The sequence below is a fragment of the Penicillium argentinense genome, assembly GCF_028826775.1.
Source record: "Penicillium argentinense strain IBT 30761 chromosome Unknown utg000009l_segment0_segment0, whole genome shotgun sequence".
NCBI classification, from domain to species: domain Eukaryota; kingdom Fungi; phylum Ascomycota; class Eurotiomycetes; order Eurotiales; family Aspergillaceae; genus Penicillium; species Penicillium argentinense.
Window position 1 is genome coordinate 4,921,865 of NW_026622668.1, and position 23,498 is coordinate 4,945,362.

Consider the following 23,498-nt stretch of genomic DNA (forward strand, 5'->3'; position numbering starts at 1 on the left):
AATTTTCGACAAATTGTCCGTATTTTTGGCGTCTGCTTTTTTATGGGATGATTTGGGTCTTCTTTTGTACACATATGTCTTCCTGCTTTCCTTTTCAACGTGGACTCTCAAAGTTTAGAGCTTCTGTATGCATAACTTCCAAGTGTTGTTTCTACTTCCAAGCCAGTACTACTTAGTCATGGTTTGTACAATGCGAAGCAGGTCATATCCCTGCATCGCAAGCCCTCGTAGTGATAAGCGAAAAGCAGCTGTTCGAAACACTCGATTTAAAGCACAATATAGCCTATGTACAGTGGCCGAGACTCAGGTTGACTCTTACTCCCAGCCGAAAACCCCCGTCCCCATTCGCTCCATCATCTTCTCAACACTGCAATCCCTCTATAGAAACCTCTATCAACTTTTTCTTTCCTGTCCGTCAAGGACTGAGCTCAAAACCAGTAGACAAGCGGGCGTATTGAGAAATGCAATGCTGCGAAAATGAGGTCCATGCGAATTTATATCAAAAGTACACACCCAATGCACCTTGTTAAGCAGTGGGCTCCGCAGCCTTGGCGCCCTCTGCAGCCTTGGCAGCAAGCTGAGATTCCCGACCACCCCAGCTGTTTAAATATGTCAGTCAGGTTTCCAATGTGGATAGCATAGCTTGATATCACGAAGCACTTGTTGTGGAGGGTAAACGCACTTCCAGTAGTTCAGGTAACGGTAGGCTTGGACGGACTGAGCACCGAAGTTGGTCATGTGGCAAGCGAAGAGGAGGTAGTTTTTGGGGGTGATGGCGAGAGAGTAGCGCATGAAGGTAGCGGCGTAGACGAGCAGACAGCCAGTCATGGTACCGGAGATACTGCGGAGGAGTTAGCGTTGACTCGGCGTAGATATCCAACGAATGACGACGAATTGTTCAATCGTGAAAGATTTCGCGGGAGGAATGATCTCGGAACGTACATCTCAGGGTCCTTCTGTGTATCCATCACAGCGGCGAAGGGGATACCGAAGTTGGAGACAGGGCCCCAGAAGTCTACGGCGAGGGATTGTCAGCAAATCAGCATTCTGGCTTTAACCATATGGTATTCGAGCCGACGAAGACAGTGCAAGGTAATTGCCGGCCTCGGGTCAAAATGCTCAACTCCAATTCCTCGGGTCCCAAGTCACCATCTTGCGCAGCGTCCTCTTCATTAAGGTACATCGTGCTGGCCGATCTCGGGCCCGGAAAGCGCGGCGGGAAACTTGTCACTGGTGGTAAACGTACGGGTTGAGCAGACATAGTCGGCAACCTTGTTGGAGCGGATCTTGGCGTTCAGCGCCTTGATAGCAGCAGCCATGACGAGTTGCTGGGAGGAGAGATTGCACTGGAAGAGGTCGGAGGGTTGAGGTTGGGGTCTGCGGGTGCGGAATTACTCGACTCACCCGGCGATGACCACGGGTCACGTGCCCGACGAGGCCTGTGCCGGAACCACGCCTATTGTTTTGAATTCGATGGTATTATCCCACAGAAGTTAGCATGTGGACTTTGGCTTGAGAATAAATAGATTTTGACTGCATCAATGTGTCAAGTTATGCGTGCACTGGGAGCTACAACGGTATGACCATCCGATGAATGTACTAAGCGACTGCGCAGATTGGCCTGTCTCTTGTCTCAGATATATCTAAGACCTATCGATTGCCCACTAGTGTACAATACACTACCACATGCATGACTGGTGCTACTGCTGTTGGCCGTGGTGTGCTGAAAATCATTAAAAAATTGTTTAATTTCACATCCAAAATACTCATTTCACGCAACAGCTGCAACTTAACACTCCACCAATAAATGCATCGATATGGTTGTACCGCTATATGGTTGTACCGCCCATGAACTGTTAGTTTCTACAACCCCGGAAATACAACAAAACATTACGGTAGAACGGAAATAGAACTCGCGCTTGAAAAAATCGTATTCTGGATCTTGGACAAGGCTTCAGTGTGTGATGGTGCACACCTGGTTCACTTAACAGACAAGATCAGGGAACTAAATGTCCAGAAAACAGGGGGAACCTTTTGACCTTTTTTTGGTTTTTCATTTTTTTGGATTCCCACCCACGACCTTCATTCCATGCGCCACAACGCCTTGCCCAGTAAATGTGACATAATTGAGCCTGCACGAATTTTGCATTCATTGAACGCAAGGGTATCGGTTCCACATAGCTCTGCACCGCCTTCTTCCTCAACGACTGCAAAACAGGCTGCTCCAAATGAAGCATAAAACCTTTCGAAAAGTATTTGTCGGATTAATGGCCACCGAAGCCGGGAGGGTGGCCACGACCTTGGCCGGGAGGACCAGGCTGGAAACCGGGGGGAGGAGCAAAGCCGGGAGGAAGCTGCCAGTTAGTAGGGGGGAGGGCCACCTGGGAAGAATCGCACGGGGGTTAGAGCTGGAGGTTTGATGATGATCAAGTCCATGGGGCTTCCGAACTCACCTGCAGCCGGAGGGCCTTGGAAACCGGGAGGCGGGAAGAAACCGGCTGTGAAACATGACAGTTAATAAACGAGTAGATTGCTGGGCTGGATTGCAGGACTTACGGGGACCGCCAGGTCCTCCACGGCCAGCAAAGCCAGGAGGGGGACCGCCGGGGAAAGAGTTAGGAAGAGCGGGCGCAGGGCCACCGACACCAGCAGCAGGACCAGTGAGTCCAATGGGAAGACCGCGACCAGCAGGGCGGCTGACACCGGGGCCGGCGGCAAGAGTTGTAGCGGCGCCACCAGCACCTGGGCCCTTGGTAGCAAGACGAGCAGTGGGATTAGCGGGAGGCTTGCCCACAACGGCGATAGACATGACTTGGGAGCCACGAATGATGATCAAGCCGAGGGTCCGCTTTTCCTTGGGAGGGTGGTCAGGAGCATTTCGGCCAGACTGGGGCTTGGGAGTGCGGAATTCTTCGGCGTCGGCGAGAACAACGTTTTGGTGCTGGGAGCAGATCAGTGTTAGCTTGGAATCGAGCAATGGGATCGTGGGAAAAGCGACAAACCTTATCAAAGGTGAGAATCTCGCCTTCGATCTCGCGATCATCCTTAAGGTAGACTCGCATGCGGTAATTGATCTGGTAAAGTAGTTAGTATAAGGGCGGAACGATTTCGCATCCGTGAATTCAACTCACAAGGTCTTTCTAAAGTGGACAGTTAGCGACAGTCATTGGGGACATGACGAGAGAAAACGGAGGGACCAAAACTTACCAGTTGCTGCTGCTTAGGAGCCATGATCGTAAGACAGGCGCGCACGAATGCGACTTGGCAATCTCGAAAGCTCTGAGGAGAGCAACGATGCTCTTTCGAGGGGGGTGCACGGATGAAGAAACTTGACGCGGGGATCCGTGAGGGAGCTCCAGCTTTCATGTCGGACTCAAGTTCAATCTGGATGTTGCATGACTCAGCAGGCAACAAAGATCACATGATCAAATGTCTGAGGGAGACACCTCTTACCTAATCAGCCCTCTCGCTTCCGACTCCCGTGACCGCCGCCCACACAAACCGCTTTTGTGACTTTTCGCAGATTCTCCATCTTGTCGACAACCACTCCACGCCACAACACTCAGTCGCCATGGTATGCTACACCACCTTCCTTGCCAATGAAAAATCAGTCGCCTAACAACCATGCAGTCGGACGGAAAGGACAAGAGCGCCAACCCCATGCGCGAGCTGCGCATCCAGAAGCTCGTGCTGAACATCTCGGTCGGTGAGTCTGGTGACAGACTTACTCGTGCCGCTAAGGTGCTCGAGCAGCTGTCTGGTCAGACCCCTGTCTACTCCAAGGCCCGCTACACCGTCCGTACTTTCGGTATCCGCCGTAACGAGAAGATCGCCGTCCATGTCACCGTCCGTGGCCCCAAGGCTGAGGAGATCCTCGAGCGTGGCCTGAAGGTCAAGGAGTACGAGCTCCGCAAGCGTAACTTCTCCGAGACCGGCAACTTCGGTTTCGGTATCTCCGAGCACATCGACCTGGGTATCAAGTACGACCCCGGCATTGGTATCTACGGCATGGACTTCTACTGCTGCATGTGAGTTGCACCCAGAGTGGGAAAGAACAGATCCCACTACCGCAAAGAAAGCCCAAGGCAAAGGTAATGAACTGACAATTTATTTCTTTAGGACCCGCCCCGGTGAGCGTGTCGCCAAGCGCCGTCGCTGCAAGTCCTCCATCGGTGTCAACCACAAGATCAACCAGAACGAGACCATCAAGTGGTTCAAGAACCGCTTCGACGGTATTGTCCGGTAAATGCCTTCACGAGTGTTGAGGGAAGCGGGATGGAGACCCGGTTGAAACTTGTGATTTACGATGCATCGAAGGGAGCCAAAAATTTTTCTCCGAAACAAAAATTCGGCCCAGGACGGAAGACCCCGTCGACCCCGGCTGGGCTCCCGATTCCTGCGTCGGTAATGGTGTTCTGAACCCTTTTCTTTTTTCTACCACGGCAACCAGGATAGGCGTGTTAGAGACATGAATCTACTACCTTGCAAAACCACCCCTTTTTCCCCTTTTCACAATGCAGGCTGCACGAAAGGTGTTGTTATCCGCATAAACATTGTTGAAAAGGATGGCGGCACTAGACTTGTCTGTGTCTGCCAGAACTCGCTTGACTGGTATATTCTACCGTCGAAGAGTCGGTCTCCCCAAGTTACTTTGTCTTGTACTAGTACTTGGTCTCGAAGGAGTACCATTTGGCCCATCTCTCTCTTGTCTTTTCCTGTCTGAACCTGGTGTCGCTTCTTCTCGCGTAGCAGTAGCTCGTAGCCTGTATTTCGTAAGAACAGAATTCTCGAGACCGATTCTCTTTGCCGCACCTCCACCCTGCCTTCAAGAGCCCTGTGAACTTGCATCCAAACCCATGGTGAGCCCTTGCTTGTTGACTGGGCTGGCTAGATCATCGACTGCCCCACTGATCCTCATCTAGTGGTTTACTTCGTTTTTTTGCGTTCTCTATCTAACCCCACACTCCGCCTTCTTTGAAAGTCTGCATTGGTCCTTACAAATTCGATTTGCCAAATAGGCCATGCAGGAATAGAACAGTCGCATTTTCGAACTCAGGCTTTTCCAGGTGGTACGTTCATTTGTCAGTTGCCACAGCTGCCCTGTTCCACAGCCAGAACTGCAATATGTATTTTTGACGAGTATATAGAGAAGGTGACCAGGCAGCTCATCATATAGGTGACTCGGTAGATAATCTAAATTATTGGATATTGTACCGGACAAGGAACCAAAAATACTATTAGAATATACCGAAGTAAAGTGGTCAAAGTAGTGAGAAAATGGCAGGGGCGGCAATGAATATCAAAACCGTCGGTCGCCATTTTGACTGTGCCTATATTGATCCCTTTCAAAGGAGTCTCTGCAGCATCCGCAGTATTGCTGGTATGCAAATTTCGAAGATTTGTCTGTGGATATTTCTTGTAGTGTTGGTCTGCCGTTACCCCAGAGTAGGTAACATGTGCATATGGACGCATGGATCCAGTATATAGAGTCACATGACCCGCCCCACTATGGCTTTAAAAAGGATTCGTATATTTCGGTGCCCACAAGCACCCACAATTCTCTCAAGAGGGAGAAAAAAAGAAGTGACCAGACCCGGGCTCGATCCGAGGACCTTATCGGTGTTAACGATACGTGATAATTCGGGAGTGACGGTGGAAAGTCCACGGACATGCGTGAAGTCTTGTCAAGAAAGCGTGGCGTTTTTTGAAGAACCCGTGGTGTTTCCATCGTGGCTTCCTATGGCGCTATCTCCCTTCGGGCCGTAGCGATCCACTGCAGCCCTAGCTGACAACTGCAACTGTAACTCGGCGGCTCCATCATGAGTCTACAGGCAATCCCTATAAATGAAGCTTCCTCAACGCTCTTACAAACCTGCATCGGTCTGGTTTCCCAAAATTATGACACGTCGCGTTTCAAGACATCAAAAGCCCGCAAGGCTCATCGACTGACTGGTTCTAGAAGTCCAGTGAGTGCCGGAATTGAGTATATCTACATGTTCATCAGAGATGACCTACCAATGCAACATATTCTGCATCTTCTTGTAAAAAACTGAATGGTTTCATTCACCGTTTCATGGCCACAATCCAAGGGGTCGAGCAAGTGGTCCACGGCGTTCGGATCCCAACATCCATATTTAGGTCTGAGAGCTGGATATTTCTTGGTGGTATTAAATATTTCTTTTTGAAGGCCGATTGAGAACGATGGTAGCCTCGCCACGACAAAGGATTCTGGAGCGTTCTAGCAAGCGCGACGAGAAATATATAGTAAGGATCACCTCTTAACTCAATCTGTTTTTCTCGGCCTGCATTTCTGCAGGTTCAGATAAGAATGGCACCAGAAGTGGCCTATTCATCGCTTCATCAGTACACCGGTTGGTAATCCCCATGCATGAATGAGACGAGGGATTAACACCAAACAAGCTATGTATTTGTGGAACGCATGTCGGCCTTACCCATCGGCACCTTCTGGCCGACCTTTGAGATTGCAAAACTCGATAATAGCACACAGAACTTCCCGTTTGCTTTTAGGATCTCTCAGGTAGAAGAGCTCGATGTCCCGATAGCAAACAGTGTTCGGAAGGTCATCCGATGAGCTGTACTTAGGAAGGTCACTCTGGAAACCCGTTTGCGTTTGCCCAAAGTGAATGCCCCAAGACTTTTCCCCCACTGTTTCGACGTCAATCATCGACCCTTGCACCTTTTAATTATGCCATCAGCCTGAATTATGAAACCCTGATTCAAAAAAAAAGTCATCATTCGATATATTGTGGGGAGCCCGAAGCCTCTACCTGAGGTAAAGAACAGTGTCCTAAATTCGTCAGAACGATCTAAATAAATCTTCAAGCATTACCCAAGTACTGTCCAACATAACCTCCCATTTTGCCGCAGCCATCGAGACGCTCATAGTTCTCACCATATCCATCGGCCTCGAGGATGGTACGCCAATAAATTACGGCCTTCTGCGCTCCATTTGCCATAGATCGCTCGGCCATACCATACCAGTCACTGCTACCAGCCTCGGCGTGCTCATCCCATGCAGATGCAATGGCTGCGGGAGCACCTGCGTACTCGTCCTTGCTGACGGCAACACCAGTACGAGCGAAGACAACTTTGACACCCGCACCATCATGTCTCTTGGTCAACGTCGCGTTGCCGCTTGTGAATGGGACAAAAGTATGCGAAGATCCATCAGCGAAGTGGTGGAGCTCGTAATCGTGAGCCTTGGTACCGTTCACATTTCTCATATTTTTGAGGCGGTGATGAGCGATCAAGGCTGGGATATCATCCCGTGCCTGGTTGCTGCCTTTTGAAATGGGGATATCCTCGATAGAGTCGAGAGTCCAGCCGTGCTGTCTAAGAGCATCTCCAGTGCTCGTGAGCATATGGCTTCCGGCAAACGATCGCTTGACGTCTGCCGCGCCTGGTGCATCCACTGGATTGAGATTGAGACTCGGGGTACCCTCGGGAAGATTTGCGACTCCCCCAGAGACGGCTGCCGTAAGAGCGAATATCAAGTCGAACACATCTTTGATATCGTCGACCCACAAAGCACATTCTTTATTGTCATGTCTTTGACATATACTTTTGGCAACCTTGGTGGCGCCAGTAGCAAACAGACCACTAATATCATTGAGAGAGGCGTCAGTTCAATATAGAAAAATTAGAAAGTTATAAGCAGTTCGTAGACGGAACTCACGCTGCTAGCAATCTTTTGCCACTCCAGATTGTCTTAGCAATGTTCTGGCATAAGCCTGCCCTTTTTTCGAGGTCCGCTAGAGCAATACCCGAGACAGAGGGGCTTTGGTCAGGCGCATATCGGCTTTCAACAGTGTATCCGGCCGGGGCGGCAATAGCCACATTGCCAAAGATTGGCAAAGAAAGAAGAATTGGAGATAGCTTCATCCTGAGGGTTGAAAGATAAATAGGCTAAGAAATAAAAGCGAAGAGACCTTGTCGAATGAAGTAAAAATATACATTGAGGTTGAACCGAGCATATTTATATCCGTAATCATAACCATAGAAACCATCCCCCACTTAGCGAGAAATCAGGTAGAGGCCAAGTTTTGATGAGGCATTTTCAAAGAGTTGATTTTGCGGTTTATGTTAGTTGAACCGCTAAAATGCGATTAGAATACTCCGTAGTTGCATTGCAAAGGGCCTCGAGTCGTGGAAGGGAAGCGATCGTAGGGTGCCTGTCTAGGATGTACTAATTCAAGCCATGGTCACCTCTAGCTTAGGAGATTTTTTTGGCCCCAATGGGGACAGAAGTTCCTTCAGCCATTTAGACTTGATTGAAGAGTAAAACTGATATGTCTCAAACTAGACCCTCAGGTCGGTAGGGCTCCGTATGGAGTAGAGAGTTGTGCTAAGTGGACCACCCCAAGTTCCTGATTGGGTAAAGCCCAGTATAAAATTACATGTACTGTATTAATGTTCATTTTCACTCACACATCACTTTTATCATCCTCATAAAATAGTACTTTGACTAGGAGAATTTTTTTTGTAAAAAAAAAAAAATTACTCAAAATACGAAAGGTAAATACTCTTTATCATTTTTAAAGGAAATTCTTTCTACTTTTAAATAGGAATTCATGAGATTTTGACTTTGAACTTCAGCGCTGAGCTGTGATTTTCACTTCCTTGTAATACGAAGACTGGTATATCCTTCTTTAGGAAACTAGCGGCAACCACATAGTGGGTGTCCATTCAGCACAACTCTGGAGTAGATGAGGAGTGTTTCAAAGTGGATATATGTAGAACTATGGAGTACCCAGAACACCACCTCTCGCTTAGGAATCAAGGTCCCCACCATTCCGGAGCTGCGGTCAAGAGATCCGTGAAATCAGCACACTTGGGCTGGGTTTAGCACATTCTTGGCGATTAGAGGGTCAGCAGATAGAACTAATAATGATGTTGTGGGTACCCATCGGAGCGGCCAAGAAGTTGTTACGTCCACGTGAATGGGCTTGTGAGGAGTTGAAACAAAGCTACTCCGTACTGAAGACTTTTACTTGATTGATTGGCAAAGAACTCTGGCGTGATAAATTATTGTCTCAACTGAACTAGATACGTAATAAGGAGTGAATAAATCAGCGAGGAAAAATGTCATGGTAGGACCCTCCTAAATTTTCTTTGGTTGCACACCTTGTTGCTGCGTCTCTGTTGTAGATACCGAAAAGGCTCCCTTCTTTCGATTCTCTGCACGGAAGATGAAAAAGAAGAAGATAAAAACAATTACATAAAGAATGATATCACGATAATCGCGACATGACACTGCATCACAATGTCGAAGGCAGGCGGGATAAAAAGCCACCCAAGGAGATGCGAGAAGACAAAGCATGATCCTTCAAGGTCCAAAGTCAGAATTGCGAATTAAATAATGTTCAAGGAAAGGAACAAAGACGTACGTGATTGGATAATGATAGAATCCCACCTTCTGCAACATGCGCTCCGGAAGACCAAGAGGAGGCAGACCAGGAGAGCGGACATTCATTGTATTGGTAGATGTCGAGGACTGGGCGGGAGATTCTGTACCCATATTGAGGTTCAGGATTGCATAGAAGAATGGAGGAATAGCAGGAACAGCGGAACAGGGGGCGTCTCGTAGAATCAATATTGGTGCAATCGTCACACTAGGGACCGGATCAACAAAGCTTATATAAGCGTGCCGTTATGTAACGTGATAACGTATTGCCCGAGCGACCGAATTGACCGAGCGGCCCCACTAAAAACCCATCTCAAAAAATAACATATCTTGTTTACCACAATAATCATGCCCCCCCAACGGTCTGATCGAAAAAGAAAATTAATAGAGCAGGAGGGCCGTCTTTTATTAGCTATTAAAGCTATAAAAGATGGTAAATATCCCTCTGCTGCAGCTGCTGCGCGGTCTTTTGATTTACCAGTCTCAACTTTGAAGGCCCGCCTTAATGGGCGTGAAGCTGCTTCTGAAAAACGACACAATCGCTTTATTTTCTCTGAAATTGAAGAGCAATCGATTGAAAAATGGCTATTGGATATGGATACCAGAGGTGCTGCTCTTACACTGCCTATGTTGAGAGATATGGCCAATTTACTCCTTCATGCCCAAAAAACAACCCCCTCTACTGTTGGTAGAGATTGGGCATCTCACTTTGTCAAACGACATCCAAATTTGTCCACACGATTATCTCGAAAATACGACTATCAGAGGGCTCTTTCAGAGGACCCTCGAATTATCAAACCATGGTTTGATTTGGTCCAAAATACCGTTGAAAAGTGGGGTATCACTTCGGATGATATTTTCAACTTTGATGAGTCTGGTTTTGCTATGGGAGTTGGTACCACACAAAGGATTATTACCTCAGCCGAATACCATGGAAAAAGAGCTCTCTTACAAGCTGGAAATCGCGAGTGGGTGACTTCAATTGAGTGTATTAGAGCTGATGGAAGTGTCCATCCTCCACTCTTCGTTTTTAAGGGGAAATTCTTTCCTGAACATCTACGCATCCCCCTTGATTCAAATCAACCTGGATCTCGTCTGACTGTGAGCAAAAATGGCTGGACTACCAATGAAATTGGTTTATGGTGGTTGAAATCTCATTTTATCCCAAATATTGGGAAAAGAGTGGGAAAATACTGCCTCTTAGTCCTTGATGGTCATGGGAGTCATTTAACCCCTGAATTTGATCGAATTTGTGAAGAAAATGATATCATCGCGATCTGTATGCCTCCTCATGCCTCTCATCTTTTACAACCTTTAGATGTGGGTTGTTTTTCGGTTTTGAAGAGGCTTTATGGAGGAGCGGTTTCAACCATGATGCGGAATGGAGTCAATTCTATTGATAAGGAAGATTTCCTTGAATTGATTGCAGATGCAAGAAAGGGAGCTTTAAGACCTCTAATATCCAGAATAGCTTTTCTGCTACTGGATTAGCACCATTTGATGCTAATAGAGTCTTGGAAAAGCTTAATGTATGCCTGGATGAACTTCCTCCTCTTGAGATCCTTCCTACACGACCACCCTCTTCTGGCAGTGATAGTGATCCAAATACTCTCTGGACTCTCTCAAAATTCTCAAAATCGCAATCTCGGATCAAAAAATGTCTAGAATCTTCTTCTTCAATCCTTTCTTCACCAACCAAACGGGAGATTGAGAGGAACTATGAAATGACCATAAAAGTGGTCCATCATCATATTTTTCTTCAGAATCGCTGCGACCAATTGGAGGCTTCTAATAAGAAACAGATCAAAAAACGAGCAATCAAGCATAAGTTTACTAGCCAGAGGGGCATTTTCGGGAGTCGGGAGGATGGTCAGGATGATGTGGTTGTTGAGGATGATGGTGATAGTGAAGATATATCTTTGCTAGATGTACCTGGAGAACCACCTGCAGAACCTGCTTTACCTTCCATGCCTATGGTTAGGCGGCAGGTCACCTGCTCTGGATGTGGGATTAAAGGCCATACTTATGTTAAATGCCCTACACGTATTAAATAACAAAATTTGAGTTATTTTTGTGGTATTAGTCGTGGTGAAAAATTGAAGGTTTTTTGATTTTTGGTGGGGTCGCTCGGTCAATTCGGTCGCTCGGGCAATACGTTATCACGTTAACGAAAGAGCAAGACAGTTTTGCAGCCTGATATGATCAGGCTGTCCAGTCAATTCTGCTAGTTATCGCCTAAATCGTTTAAATATCTACAATGGGACGATCTGCGGGTGTGAAAAGTGTGAAAATGAAACGTGGGGGCCGGGATCTGTCCGAGGGCCGACGACACATCGGCATGGGCACATCGGGCCTGCCAGGATCTGCCGAAGCTCCCGTGGAGCTCGTTTTGAAGGTGATATGCATAGTCTGGTAGCACCTGCATTCGTGCGGGCCAAAAAAAAAATGACCAGACCCGGGCTCGATCCGAGGACCTTGTCGGTGTTAACGACACGTGATAACCAACTACACCATCCGGCCAACTGTTATATTTTGGATTCACATTATTAATCTATCAATGTCAACATTGTAATGGCCAAACGGCCTGAATGGTCAACACTCGGTGTAACCCCCTACAAGTGTCATAGTTTCACCGTGACGAGCGGTATTAAATACTACTTGCATATGCCCAAGATAATATTGTGCTCTCTCGCGTGTTTCGCGACTCAACGGGATGCCACTGTGTCCGAAGAATCTCAAAGAAAGCAAGCAATTTGAAGCAAGCTCTCCAAAGATCACCTATCCTCCCCGCAGACTAACTGACTCCGTAGATACAATCACAGCTCACATCCATGTCCATTAACCCTCGACGACCGCTTGGTTCCAAAGCTACCCGTTGCTTCAGACACTGGTACTGACACTGGCACTCTTTGGACACTGGCTCTCTGTGATAGGACCAAAGGCCCAAATATCTCCAGTCCCGATTGTCTTGTTTGTTGTCACCACAGCGAGAACACTTTCCTAACTCGCTGGAAGTATTTGTGACCTTTCCTGCCTGAGCAGACCAAGCAGACCCCTGAGAATGCGGGACAGAGCCCGGCCGTTCCAAAGCTTGAGGAGAGCTATCCGAGCGCTTCTTAGTCTCTCCCCAATGTTGATTCCCCCCCGGCTTTAGTATCATCAATCCCAATGATGTAATTTTCCATGTTGGTCAGGACACGAGTTTAAATCTAGCTAGGTGTCTGGAGAAGGACAAAACCATTAGCAGTCTCGTTGATGATATATATATATACGTTCGAGATTTCAGACTCATTAATGACTAATATTCTGACGATACGCACCTATATATACGTGGCGGGGAAATAGGAGAGCGCAATGCTAGTGAAATGTTGGTGATATTCCGTGGTAAGCAGCAAGAAAGCCTGAGTGAGGACACTTCACATTCAGAGATATTTTGGGTTGCGTGATAGATTAATTTCAATATCTCCAGGAGCACGAAGAAAAACTTTAGATGTGAAAACGAAGGAAATGAAAGTGATCCGGTACCTAAAAAAGTTGCGAGAATTTGACACATGTTGTAGTGGCTGAGCATCCAAAATCAATGTATGTTGAGACTGTGTGCATCACACGTAATGCTCGTTCTGTCTTGTGACTGGTACCACGTCATAAAATTTGGCGCTTTCGGTGGATGGCCGAGCATCAAAATTAAAATTGTTAAAGAGCGGTGTAGGATGCATGAGGGACAGTGCAGTTCTTCGTCTATGTGAATGCTGTCACGAGTTGCAACCATCAACTCGAAAGGCAGTACGCTATCAACAGCCATAGTTTATAACGCGAGTCGCTGCGCAGATATTATTGACTTTGCTGAACGTCTGAAACGATCTTCCCAAAGACGACGGTTCTTATCTTAGCGAGTTAGGTATTATGGTTATTTTGCGTAATCCAGGCGACCGAGACGAAGAACATGCGCAAGTCAGCCAAGCCGAGCTTGACGAAAAACCGTGGTAATGTTAGAAAAGTCGTTTAAGAAAGCCATTCTCACGAAATAAAACAGGAAGTATATTGGCTACAGAGGTTTCGCAGGTTATATGGCTCTGGATGGCGACTTCTTCATCCTTCGTCGTTTTGACAGACTTCATTCCCGAGCTCTACTCGCACATCAGGATCGTCTCGCTCAGCTTGAAGAGGGCTTGGACATCCTCGACACCCGTTTAAGTGCAAGGGAAGCTGGGGATGTTGACAATGGTTCCTTTCGAAACGACCAACGAGAGAGAAAAATTCTGCTGGGTAGAATACAGCGTCAGTTAGAGGTTTACGGTGACTGGAGGACACCTTGATCAGTATCAATATCTGATAAGTCTGACTTGGGCAACACAAGATAATTTGCTCCGTCATTATTTGCAATTAAAAGCTCAGCCACCGGCGTCTAAGCGGAACATTAAGAATGTCAAAAATTGGCTTTTTAACAACAATGGTCCCATTCACGAGAAGGAGATTGAGTTCGTCGACAAGGAAGATTTGATCACCATTGCAATGGGAAGGAAATCATCCGCAAGATACCTCTTTGAACGGATGATCCTTGTCCCAACAAATGGATTGTTTGGTCTATTTACAGGAAAAGAGAATAAAGACACAAGCCTATGCGACCGTCGGACTATAGTTCAAGGAAAAGATGAACATATAGATGTTCTTGCAACACTTGCGATCTTTTTGACAGCAGCAATGATGCTGATTGCGCCCCTGTGGATTCTAGCCGGGGTAGGCGAAACTTATCAGAAGTTGACGGTCATGACAATTTTCTTGATTGTCTTTCTGTCAGTGTTGAATTGGGGGACAGTGGCAAGGCCTTTTGAGATTTTGGCGGCAACAGCAGGGTAGGAGTGAAACTCTCTACAAAGAAAAACTTTACTGACTTTCTTGCCACAGATATTCAGCTGTTATGGTGGTCTTTCTTCAGTTAGGTGCGCAACAGTATATAAGTAGGCATTACAGTGTTTCTATTCGTACGTGTGGTTAAGGTTTTTTTTTTTTTTTTTTTGACTGTAAAGGGCTCTTATTATATTCTCGGATGTAGTTGTCGAGCTGATTCACGTAAACTTGAGGTTGTCAGGTAGCAGTAGAACGCCCTGCGCCAAATTGCTTGCTGTCCTTAAGTATTCTCTTTAGCATCTAGCGGTGTATTTCGAATATATCCAGCACGCCACGGCGGAAAACGAACTCCTCGACAAAACAGCGACGCAACTTTTCTCTTGCCTACAAAGAGAGTCAGAAAAAGGGAGCCAAAATCAGAAGGCTCCGCACGAAATCTGGCGACCGTGCTAATACACTGTATACAGTGCTCTGGCACGATATCCTGCGAAAGATGCATTTCTAAAGGATGCAACTGAATCTACAATCCAAGCAGTAATCGTAGATCGAAGGCATATATTGCTGAGATCTTGGGTTTTCACGCCGCTCTTTGCCGCATAATTTCCACAATTCGCTCGGGGACCTTGATGAAATCTCTTGCCTGTTATGGGAAATTCAAATTTGGAATTTAGATCAAGAGGCAATTAGTTACCTCACGCAAGATACCAGCTGAAATATTCGATCGCTCAGTAGCTTCGCTCGTTCGTTTTTTGAGGACATACACACTATTGATTCGGTAAAATCCCATTTTTATGGGTTGAACTTCCCTCTATCGCTAGACGTCAATGTGCAAGGAAGGTAGTTCCAATATCATTGTAGGCATCTTAAGATAGAACGGAACCAGGTTACTTTTGTATATATTTTGTGCTCAGAATATGGCATTACAATATATATTTCTTCGACGCATGCATTATAAAGAATGGACGGGTATTCAACAAGTAGAATTTATTGGTCCTTCCATAACATCCGCTTAAATTGGATTCTCATGAGTTTAGTTTAATGCTCTTTCGTAGTCGAAAGCCATCACAAGCAAAGGCTATCACCACAACATAATGAACTCCGGCTGCGGAAGCTTGGCAGGTACTCAGGGCCGATCAATTTTCACGTGTCCGCTCAGCTAGGGTAAACGAATGGCGATCGCGCGACCCGGGGTGATTCTCAGGAAGATCTCTCACCCTTATCAACACTCACCCTGAGTCGCGCGACCGCCAAGCGGCGATCACCTGTTTCTCCACTAGGTTCGACGGAACGATTGTCAAGCATTGGCATTCAGCGTGCGGCTGTTGGCAGTCAGGAGTCTGGTGCGTGTCGCCCATATGAGAATAGGGTGGGCGCCGCTTTACGGGCGCGACCAGGAAGAGAGTGGTAAGAGCGCAGTAGATGGGGTTAGAATCTAGGTGAGAGCGAGTGAGAATTAGTCCCCCGTCAGACAACTATCGCATTGACCTTGCCAGCTGAATTATCCTGTATCATTATTGGGCCACCTCGATGCATCTGAAATGCCGGCCTCTTGGTATCTGCACATAGCCACAATCTGAGGGCTGTGTTGGCTGGGAGAGATGGCCACGTGACCTTCTCAGCCCATTCCTGGCATTCTATACGGAGCACGTAACTTGGCTGTGCCGAGGGCATCTGTCTGCCTTGCGGCGTATTATATTCGCTACTAAGCTCTATCGTTATTATCTTCTTTTCCAGCCCTTCTCTACGAACACCCCTAAACACGTTGTGTTGGCGTACCCTGTGCAAAAATATGGAACCTGCGGGGCTGGCTGTCGGGTTCCTGGGACTCGCCGGTCTATTCAGCTCCTGTCTGGAAGCTGTCGAGCGATTCGAGTCTTGGAGGAATTTCGGGGAGGAGTCACGTTCTCTGGTCACTCATTTTGAGGCTGAGAAGCTGCGCCTGGAGAGATGGGGCCAGGCGGTCGGGTTTAACCAAGGAGCGATATCGCGCATCCACCACGAGGCTCTCGATGACCCGCGAATAATCGAGAGGATAAGAGAACATTTATCAATCATCGGAAATATCTGCAGCTTCGCAGACAGCGCATCTCTGCCTGTGGCCGGAACAGGCGCTGGGAATGCCAAGCACGGACTGTTTCCCAGAGGTCGTGTCCGGCCCCATTCAAGCATTCTGTCGGAATCGAGAAACCAAAGGGTAAAGTGGGCCTTGAGGGATAAGGTCAAGTACACAGAAACAGTCCAGAAGCTCAGACAGCTAGTGCAAGACCTTCACAACCTAGTACCTCCCGATGGATCGAAGTGTGCACGAGCCGCACATGGGAGGGCTGGTGAGGATGTTCACGGGCACAGAAATGGTACGCATGCTCATTATTTCCTTGGATTTTGAAATTAACTGAGGACTCTAGATGCGTCCGCTAACAGGGATAATTTGCCCGTTGACTTTCGGCAGGTTCTGGTCAGAATCGAGAGAGAAATCGCAGGTTAATTTTCCCCACCGCCCCCACCCCAACTCTTTGGACCCTGCTAATTAGCACAGCTGAGATGCGAGAAGATCTCCACGCGTGGCTGCTCGGCCGTTATACTCCCAACGAACTTTATGACGATGCTGTTCAAAAGAGGCTGCACGGAACCTGTGACTGGATGTTAAGACGGGCCTCGTTCCTTGACTGGGCCTCCCCCGACTTCCCAGCAGAGACGGCCAAGTGTCTGTGGATCAACGGGCCCGCAGGGTTCGGGAAGACCGTTCTTTGTGCAAGGTTAGCCGACCATCTCTCATCTATAGCCGACCTACCTATCGCGCATTTCTTCTTTTCTTCCGATTTCGAGAGCCGTAGAGACCCATATGTTGCCATACGGTCATGGATTTCTCAGGTAATGGCTCGCCCAGATGTGTTCGAACTGGTGCGCCAGGGACGGGAAGCCCGGTATAGCCGGGTAGCCACGCGGGCTGATGTTGTCAGGGTCTTCCAAGAGGTCGTCCACGGCATCCAAGGGTGCACATTCATTATGGATGGGCTGGATGAATGTACCGGCATGGGAGAAGACGGGAATTTTGATGATACCAGCTCTGTGGCCAGTTTCCTCCGGATGATCCAGCGATCAGTTGCCGATACGACTACACGGATCATGATCGTTAGTCGCGATGAGCCAGAAATTCGAGAATGCATCGTACGCAACGCGACCGTAACGACTTTTGAATACAGAATCACTCCCGAAGATGTTCAATCCGATACAGAATTGTATTCGAGAAGTATTGTCGACAGGAGGTTGCGCAATAAAGACGAGACCGTGAAAGGCGAGATTTCTCAGAAGCTAGCTGAGCGTTGCTGTGGTCAATTTTTGTGGCTGAAGATGCAGGAGACGTCACTACGGGGCGGCAAAAACAAGAAGCAGCTTGAAACTGCTATTGACAAGACTCCGATTGGACTGGAGCGTCTTTACGACCGGAACTGGGATAGGATCTTGGGCTTCCAAGATGATGAAAGAACACGCGCTTTTTCCCTGCTGCGGTGGGCAGCATTTGCGGTTCGGCCCCTGTCAGTCTCCGAAATCACGGAGGCAGTGCTCATTGATGAAGACTGCGATGATCTCCCAGTTGATAAAATGCCAGACTCCATCGACGAAGACTACATCAATAGCGAGATAGTGGAGCTCTGCGGATCCCTCGTGGAAATTCGGACCATGGCATCTGAGCCCAACATCGGACTGAGAACCGTGCACCTCACGCATTTCTCCGTCAAGCAGTATTTCATATCCAAAATGCTGGATAACGGGAGCATTCTGGTGACGAACGAACGTCTTCGGTCCTCGAACGAAGCGATTCAAAACAGTGTGCTCGCCAAGTCGTGCCTGTGTTATGTAAACATCGCTAGCGTCTGGAAAGAGGCCTTTCACGACGACACGAACCAGGTATTGGGATCTTTCCGAAAGTATGCAGCAGCCTCATGGTATCAGCATGCGAAGGCCGGCGAGCCAAACGATGCAGATGTGGTGAGGCTTACGAATGCTCTGTTTGAGGAAAACAATACCAACTGGGATTCGTGGAGAAAATGGTTTGATTTGAACGACGAAGAATCAGCCAACGAAGAACCGCCAATGAATACCAGAGTTTCCAGCCCTTTATATTACGCATGCCGGCTCGGTTTGAGTGAATCGGTGAAATACCTCTTGCACGGGTGCAGGTATAATGCAAACGAGAGAGGTAACTCAGGGAGAACAATACTTGAAGTCAGCTGTGCGAAGGGGAACATACAAGTAGTAGAAATACTACTTGACGCAGGAGCCGACATTCTGATGGCTAGCGAGGATAAATGGACACCTCTGAATGCGGCGTCGACCAATGGGTACTTTGAGGTTGTTAGGCTACTGTTGGAGAAGGGTGCGGATGTCACGGCTGACGACAATGAGGGATGGACGCCGCTGAACCATGCCTCAGACCAAGGACATGTTGAGGTGGTCAAGCTGCTCATCGAAAGGAGAGCCGATATTGCGGCTACAAATAATTACGGATGGACACCGCTACATGGTGCTTCATATAACGGACATACCGAGATAGTCAAGCTACTTCTCGATAAGGGTGCTGATGTTACGGCGGCCGATAAGGACGGATGGACACCGCTAAAGTCGGCCTCGAATGGTGGACATGCTGAGGTGGTCAAGTTGCTTCTCGACAAGGGAGCTGATGTTGCGGCTGTTGATAAGGACGGATGGACGCCGCTAAATGAGGCTTCATACAACGGGCACACTGAGGTGGTCATGTTGCTTCTCAAAAAAGGAGCTGATATTTCGGCGACCGATAATAACGGATGGACATCGCTAAACGGTGCTTCCACTGGCGGACATACTGAGACAGTCAAGTTGCTTCTCGAGAAGGGAGCTGATATTGCGGCGGCTAATAATAACGGCTGGACGTCGCTAAACGGGGCTGCAACTGGCGGACACGCTGAGGTGGTCAAGTTGCTTCTCGAGAATGGAGCTGATGTTGCGGCCGTTGATAAGGACGGATGGACGCCGCTAAATTGGGCTTCATACAACGGGCACACTGAGGTGGTCAAGCTGCTTCTCGAGAAGGGAGCTGATATTGCGGCGGCTAATAATAACGGCTGGACGTCGCTAAACGGGGCTGCCACTGGCGGACACGCTGAGGTGGTCAAGTTGCTTCTCGACAAGGGAGCTGATGTTGCGGCGGTCGATAAGGACGGATGGACACCGCTAAAGTCGGCCTCAAATAGTGGACATGCTGAGGTGGTCAAGTTGCTTCTCGACAAGGGAGCTGATGTTGCGGCCGCTGATAAATACGGATTGACACCACTACACGGGGCTTCATACAACGGGCACACTGAGGTGGTCATGTTGCTTCTGAAAAAAGGAGCTGATATTTCGGCGGCCGATAATAACGGCTGGACGTCGCTAAACGGGGCTGCAACTGGCGGACACGCTGAGGTGGTCAAGTTGCTTCTCGAGAAGGGAGCTAATATTGCGGCGGCTAATAATAACGGCTGGACGTCGCTAAACGGGGCTGCCACTGGCGGACACGCTGAGGTGGTCAAGTTGCTTCTCGACAAGGGAGCTGATGTTGCGGCTGCTGATAGGGACGGATGGACGCCGCTAAATGGGGCTTCAAATAACGGACACAGCGAGGTAGTCAAGCTGCTTCTCGATAAGGGAGCTGATATTTCGGCGGTCGATAAGGACGGATGGACACCGCTAAAGTCGGCCTCAAATAGTGGACATGCTGAGGTGGTCAAGTTGCTTCTCGACAAGGGAGCTGATGTTGCGGCTGTTGATAAGGACGGATGGACGCCGCTAAATGGGGCCTCATACAACGGGCACACTGAGGTGGTCAAGCTGCTTCTCGAGAAGGGAGCTGATATTGCAGCCACTGATAATAACGGATGGACGCCGCTAAATGGGGCTGCAACTAGCGGACACGCTGAGGTGGTCAAGCTGTTTCTCGAGAAGGGGACTGATATTGCGGCAGCCAATAAGGACGGATGGACGCCGCTAATCGGGGCTTGTACTGGCGGGCACGCTAAGGTGGTCAAGCTGCTTCTCGAGAGGGGAGCTGATATTGCGGCCGCTGATAAATACGGATTGACACCACTACACAGTGCTTCATATAACGGGCACACTGAGGTGGTCAAGCTGCTTCTCGAGAAGGGAGCTGATATTGCGGCGGCTGACAATAACGGATTGACACCGCTAAATGGGGCTTCAAATAACGGACACAGCGAGGTAGTCAAGCTGCTTCTCGAGAAGGGAGCTGATATTGCGGCAGCCGATAAGGACGGATGGACGCCGCTAAAATCGGCCTCGAATAGTGGACACGCTGAGGTGGTCAAGTTGCTTCTTGAAAAGGGAGCCGATATTGCGGCCGCTGATAAATACGGATTGACACCACTACACGGGGCTTCATACAACGGGCACACTGAGGTGGTCATGTTGCTTCTCAAAAAAGGAGCTGATATTTCGGCGGCCGATAATAACGGATGGACGCCGCTAAATGGGGCTGCAACTAGCGGACACGCTGAGGTGGTCAAGCTGTTTCTCGAGAAGGGGACTGATATTGCGGCGGCTAATGATGACGGATTGACATCGCTAAATGGGGCTTCAAATAACGGACACAGCGAGGTAGTCAAGCTGCTTCTCGAGAAGGGAGCTGATATTGCGGCGGTCGATAAGGACGGATGGACACCGCTAAAGTCGGCCTCAAATAGTGGACATGCTGAGGTGGTCAAGTTGCTTCTCGACAAGGGAGCTGATGTTGCGGCTGTTGATAATTACGGATTGACACCACTACACGGGGCTTCATACAACAGGCACATCGAGGTGGTCAAGCTGCTTCTCGAGAAGGGAGCTGATATTGCAGCCGCTGATAATAACGGATGGACGCCGCTAAATGGGGCTGCAACTAGCGGACACGCTGAGATGGTCAAGCTACTTCTCGACAAGGGAGCTGATATTGCGGCGGTCGATAAGGACGGATGGACGCCGCTAAAGTCGGCCTCGAATGGTGGACACGCTGAAGTGGTCGAGCTACTTCTCGAGAAGGGAGCCGATATTGCGGCTACAGATAATAATGGATGGACGCCGCTAAATGCGGCCTCGACTGGCGGACACGCCCAGGTGGTCAAGGTACTTCTTGAAAAGGGAGCTGATGTTGCCGCTGCTGATAAAGACGGATGGACGCCGCTAAAGTCGGCCTCGAATGGTGGACACGCTGAGGTGGTCAGGTTGCTTCTCGAGAAGGGAGCTGATATTGCGGCTGCTGATAATAACGGATTAACACCACTACACGGGGCTTCATACAACGGGCGCACTGAGGTGGTCAAGCTGCTTGTTGAGAAGGGAGCTAATATTGCGGCGGCTGATAAGAACGGATGGACACCGGTAAAGTCGGCCTCGAATGGTGGACATGCTGAGGTGGTGAAGCTTCTTCTTGAAAAGGGAGCTAATATCGTGGCTGCTGATAATAACGGATTGACACCACTACACGGGGCTTCATACAACGGGCACATTGAGGTGGTCAAGCTGCTTGTTGAGAAGGGAGCTGATATTGCGGCGGCTGATAAGAACGGATGGACACCGCTAAAGTCGGCCTCGAATGGTGGACATGCTGAGGTGGTCAAGTTGCTTCTCGACAAGGGAGCTGATGTTGCGGCTGTTGATAAGGACGGATGGACGCCGCTAAATGGGGCTTCATACAACGGGCACACTGAGGTGGTCATGTTGCTTCTCAAAAAAGGAGCTGATATTTCGGCGGCCGATAAAGACGGATGGACGCCGCTGAACGCGGCCTCGACTAGTGGACACGCTGAGGTGGTCAAGTTGCTTCTCGAGAAGGGAGCTGATATTTCGGCGGCCGATAAAGACGGATGGACGCCGCTAAATGCGGCCTCGACTGGCGGACACGCCCAGGTGGTCAAGGTACTTCTTGAAAAGGGAGCTGATGTTGCCGCTGCTGATAAACACGGATGGACGCCGCTAAAGTCGGCCTCGAATGGTGGACACGCTGAGGTAGTCAGGTTGCTTCTCGAGAAGGGAGCTGATATTGCGGCTGCTGATAATAACGGATTAACACCACTACACGGGGCTTCATACAACAGGCGCACTGAGGTGGTCAAGCTGCTTCTCGAGAAGGGAGCTAATATTGCGGCGGCTGATAAGAACGGATGGACACCGCTGAACGCGGCTTCAAACAACGGACATACCGAGGTAGTTAATCTGCTCGTCGATAAGGGAGCCGATGTTGCGGCTGCCGATAAGGATGGATGGACGCCACTGCACGCCGCCTCTGCTAGAGGGCGCATTAAGGCGGTAAAGCTGCTTATTGAGAAAGGAGCGGGAGTTTCCGTTTTGAACGATCGGAAACGCACTCCGCTGAACTTGTCATCGGCCAATGGGCATCTCGAGGTGGTCAAGCTACTTCTCGAGGAGGGAGCCGACGTTGAGGTTGTGGATATTTACGGATGGACGCCGCTGCACTTAGCATCCGCTAATGGGTACATTGAGGTGGTTAACTTCCTTTTAGAGAAGGGAGCTAGCGTTGAAACCGAGGATACCTGTGGACGCACGCCATTTTTCTTTGCCTGCGCGAGAGGTCAAACGGAAATCGTACAACAATTTCTGTCCCGTAGGGTCGTGGTGAACGCTCAGGATCGCTACGGCTCAACTCCACTGTTTGCGGCTGCAAGAAATGGGCATGAGAAGGCTGTTTCCTGTTTGCTTGGTGTTGGGAGCGTTTGCGTCGACTTTCAAGACGGCTTCGGTCGGACTTTGCTCTGGTGGGCAAAAAAGAGCGGGAACACTCTAGTCACTGAGGCTGTGGTTCAATTTACTCAAAGAAGAGCAATCGAAGTCTGCGAGAATGACTTGACTGTGGAGCCTAGCACGATGGCGAGGGGTGGATCGACGAGGTGGTGCGATGTTTGCACTCGATATATTTCGGCTGGGAGCGCCTACTACTTATGTTCCATCTGTCAGGGTGGCGATTTCGACATTTGCCTAGAGTGTTTTGAGATGGGCGCCGGGTGTCAGAATGATTCTCACCAGTTGGTTTTGCATCAGCCCACTGTTTTCAGCGAAGCTCCCCGACCCTAGGGGCTTAGGGAGGACTGGGACATATACTGGAAGCCTTCTCAATAACAAACATTACTATTTCTGCTTGTACATTCGGGGTATATTTGATAAATTTGAGAAACTTTCGATTTTCCTAGATCTTAGAGTG

General features: G+C 48.8%; 5 protein-coding genes across 5 annotated transcripts; 2 read left to right on the plus strand and 3 right to left on the minus strand.

Moving 5' to 3' along the window:
• Window positions 1-526: 526 nt before the first annotated feature.
• N7532_009421 (pyruvate transporter MPC1) lies at window positions 527-1,319 on the minus strand (the record flags this gene model as incomplete). Its single annotated transcript, XM_056621912.1, has 4 exons — window positions 527-599; window positions 683-841; window positions 943-1,015; window positions 1,247-1,319. 4 exons carry the CDS (start codon window positions 1,317-1,319, stop codon window positions 527-529), a joined length of 378 nt encoding a protein of 125 aa, XP_056472718.1.
• Window positions 1,320-2,264: 945 nt separating this feature from the next.
• On the minus strand, window positions 2,265-3,231 carry N7532_009422 (small nuclear ribonucleoprotein-associated protein; the record flags this gene model as incomplete). Its single annotated transcript, XM_056621913.1, has 5 exons — window positions 2,265-2,381; window positions 2,454-2,533; window positions 2,557-2,941; window positions 3,003-3,074; window positions 3,208-3,231. 5 exons carry the CDS (start codon window positions 3,229-3,231, stop codon window positions 2,265-2,267), a joined length of 678 nt encoding a protein of 225 aa, XP_056472719.1.
• Window positions 3,232-3,571: 340 nt separating this feature from the next.
• Window positions 3,572-4,246, plus strand: N7532_009423 (60S ribosomal protein uL5; the record flags this gene model as incomplete). The annotated part of the gene is made up of 3 exons (XM_056621914.1): window positions 3,572-3,574; window positions 3,631-4,028; window positions 4,120-4,246. 3 exons carry the CDS (start codon window positions 3,572-3,574, stop codon window positions 4,244-4,246), a joined length of 528 nt encoding a protein of 175 aa, XP_056472720.1.
• A 2,202-nt stretch (window positions 4,247-6,448) lies between these two features.
• Window positions 6,449-7,902, minus strand: N7532_009424 (uncharacterized protein; the record flags this gene model as incomplete). Its single annotated transcript, XM_056621915.1, has 3 exons — window positions 6,449-6,666; window positions 6,851-7,620; window positions 7,697-7,902. 3 exons carry the CDS (start codon window positions 7,900-7,902, stop codon window positions 6,449-6,451), a joined length of 1,194 nt encoding a protein of 397 aa, XP_056472721.1.
• An 8,159-nt stretch (window positions 7,903-16,061) lies between these two features.
• On the plus strand, window positions 16,062-23,371 carry N7532_009425 (ankyrin-2; the record flags this gene model as incomplete). The annotated part of the gene is made up of 3 exons (XM_056621916.1): window positions 16,062-16,626; window positions 16,678-16,752; window positions 16,809-23,371. The coding sequence occupies 3 exons, from the start codon at window positions 16,062-16,064 to the stop codon at window positions 23,369-23,371; spliced, it is 7,203 nt and encodes a 2,400-aa protein (XP_056472722.1).
• Between the last annotated feature and the right edge of the window lie 127 nt (window positions 23,372-23,498).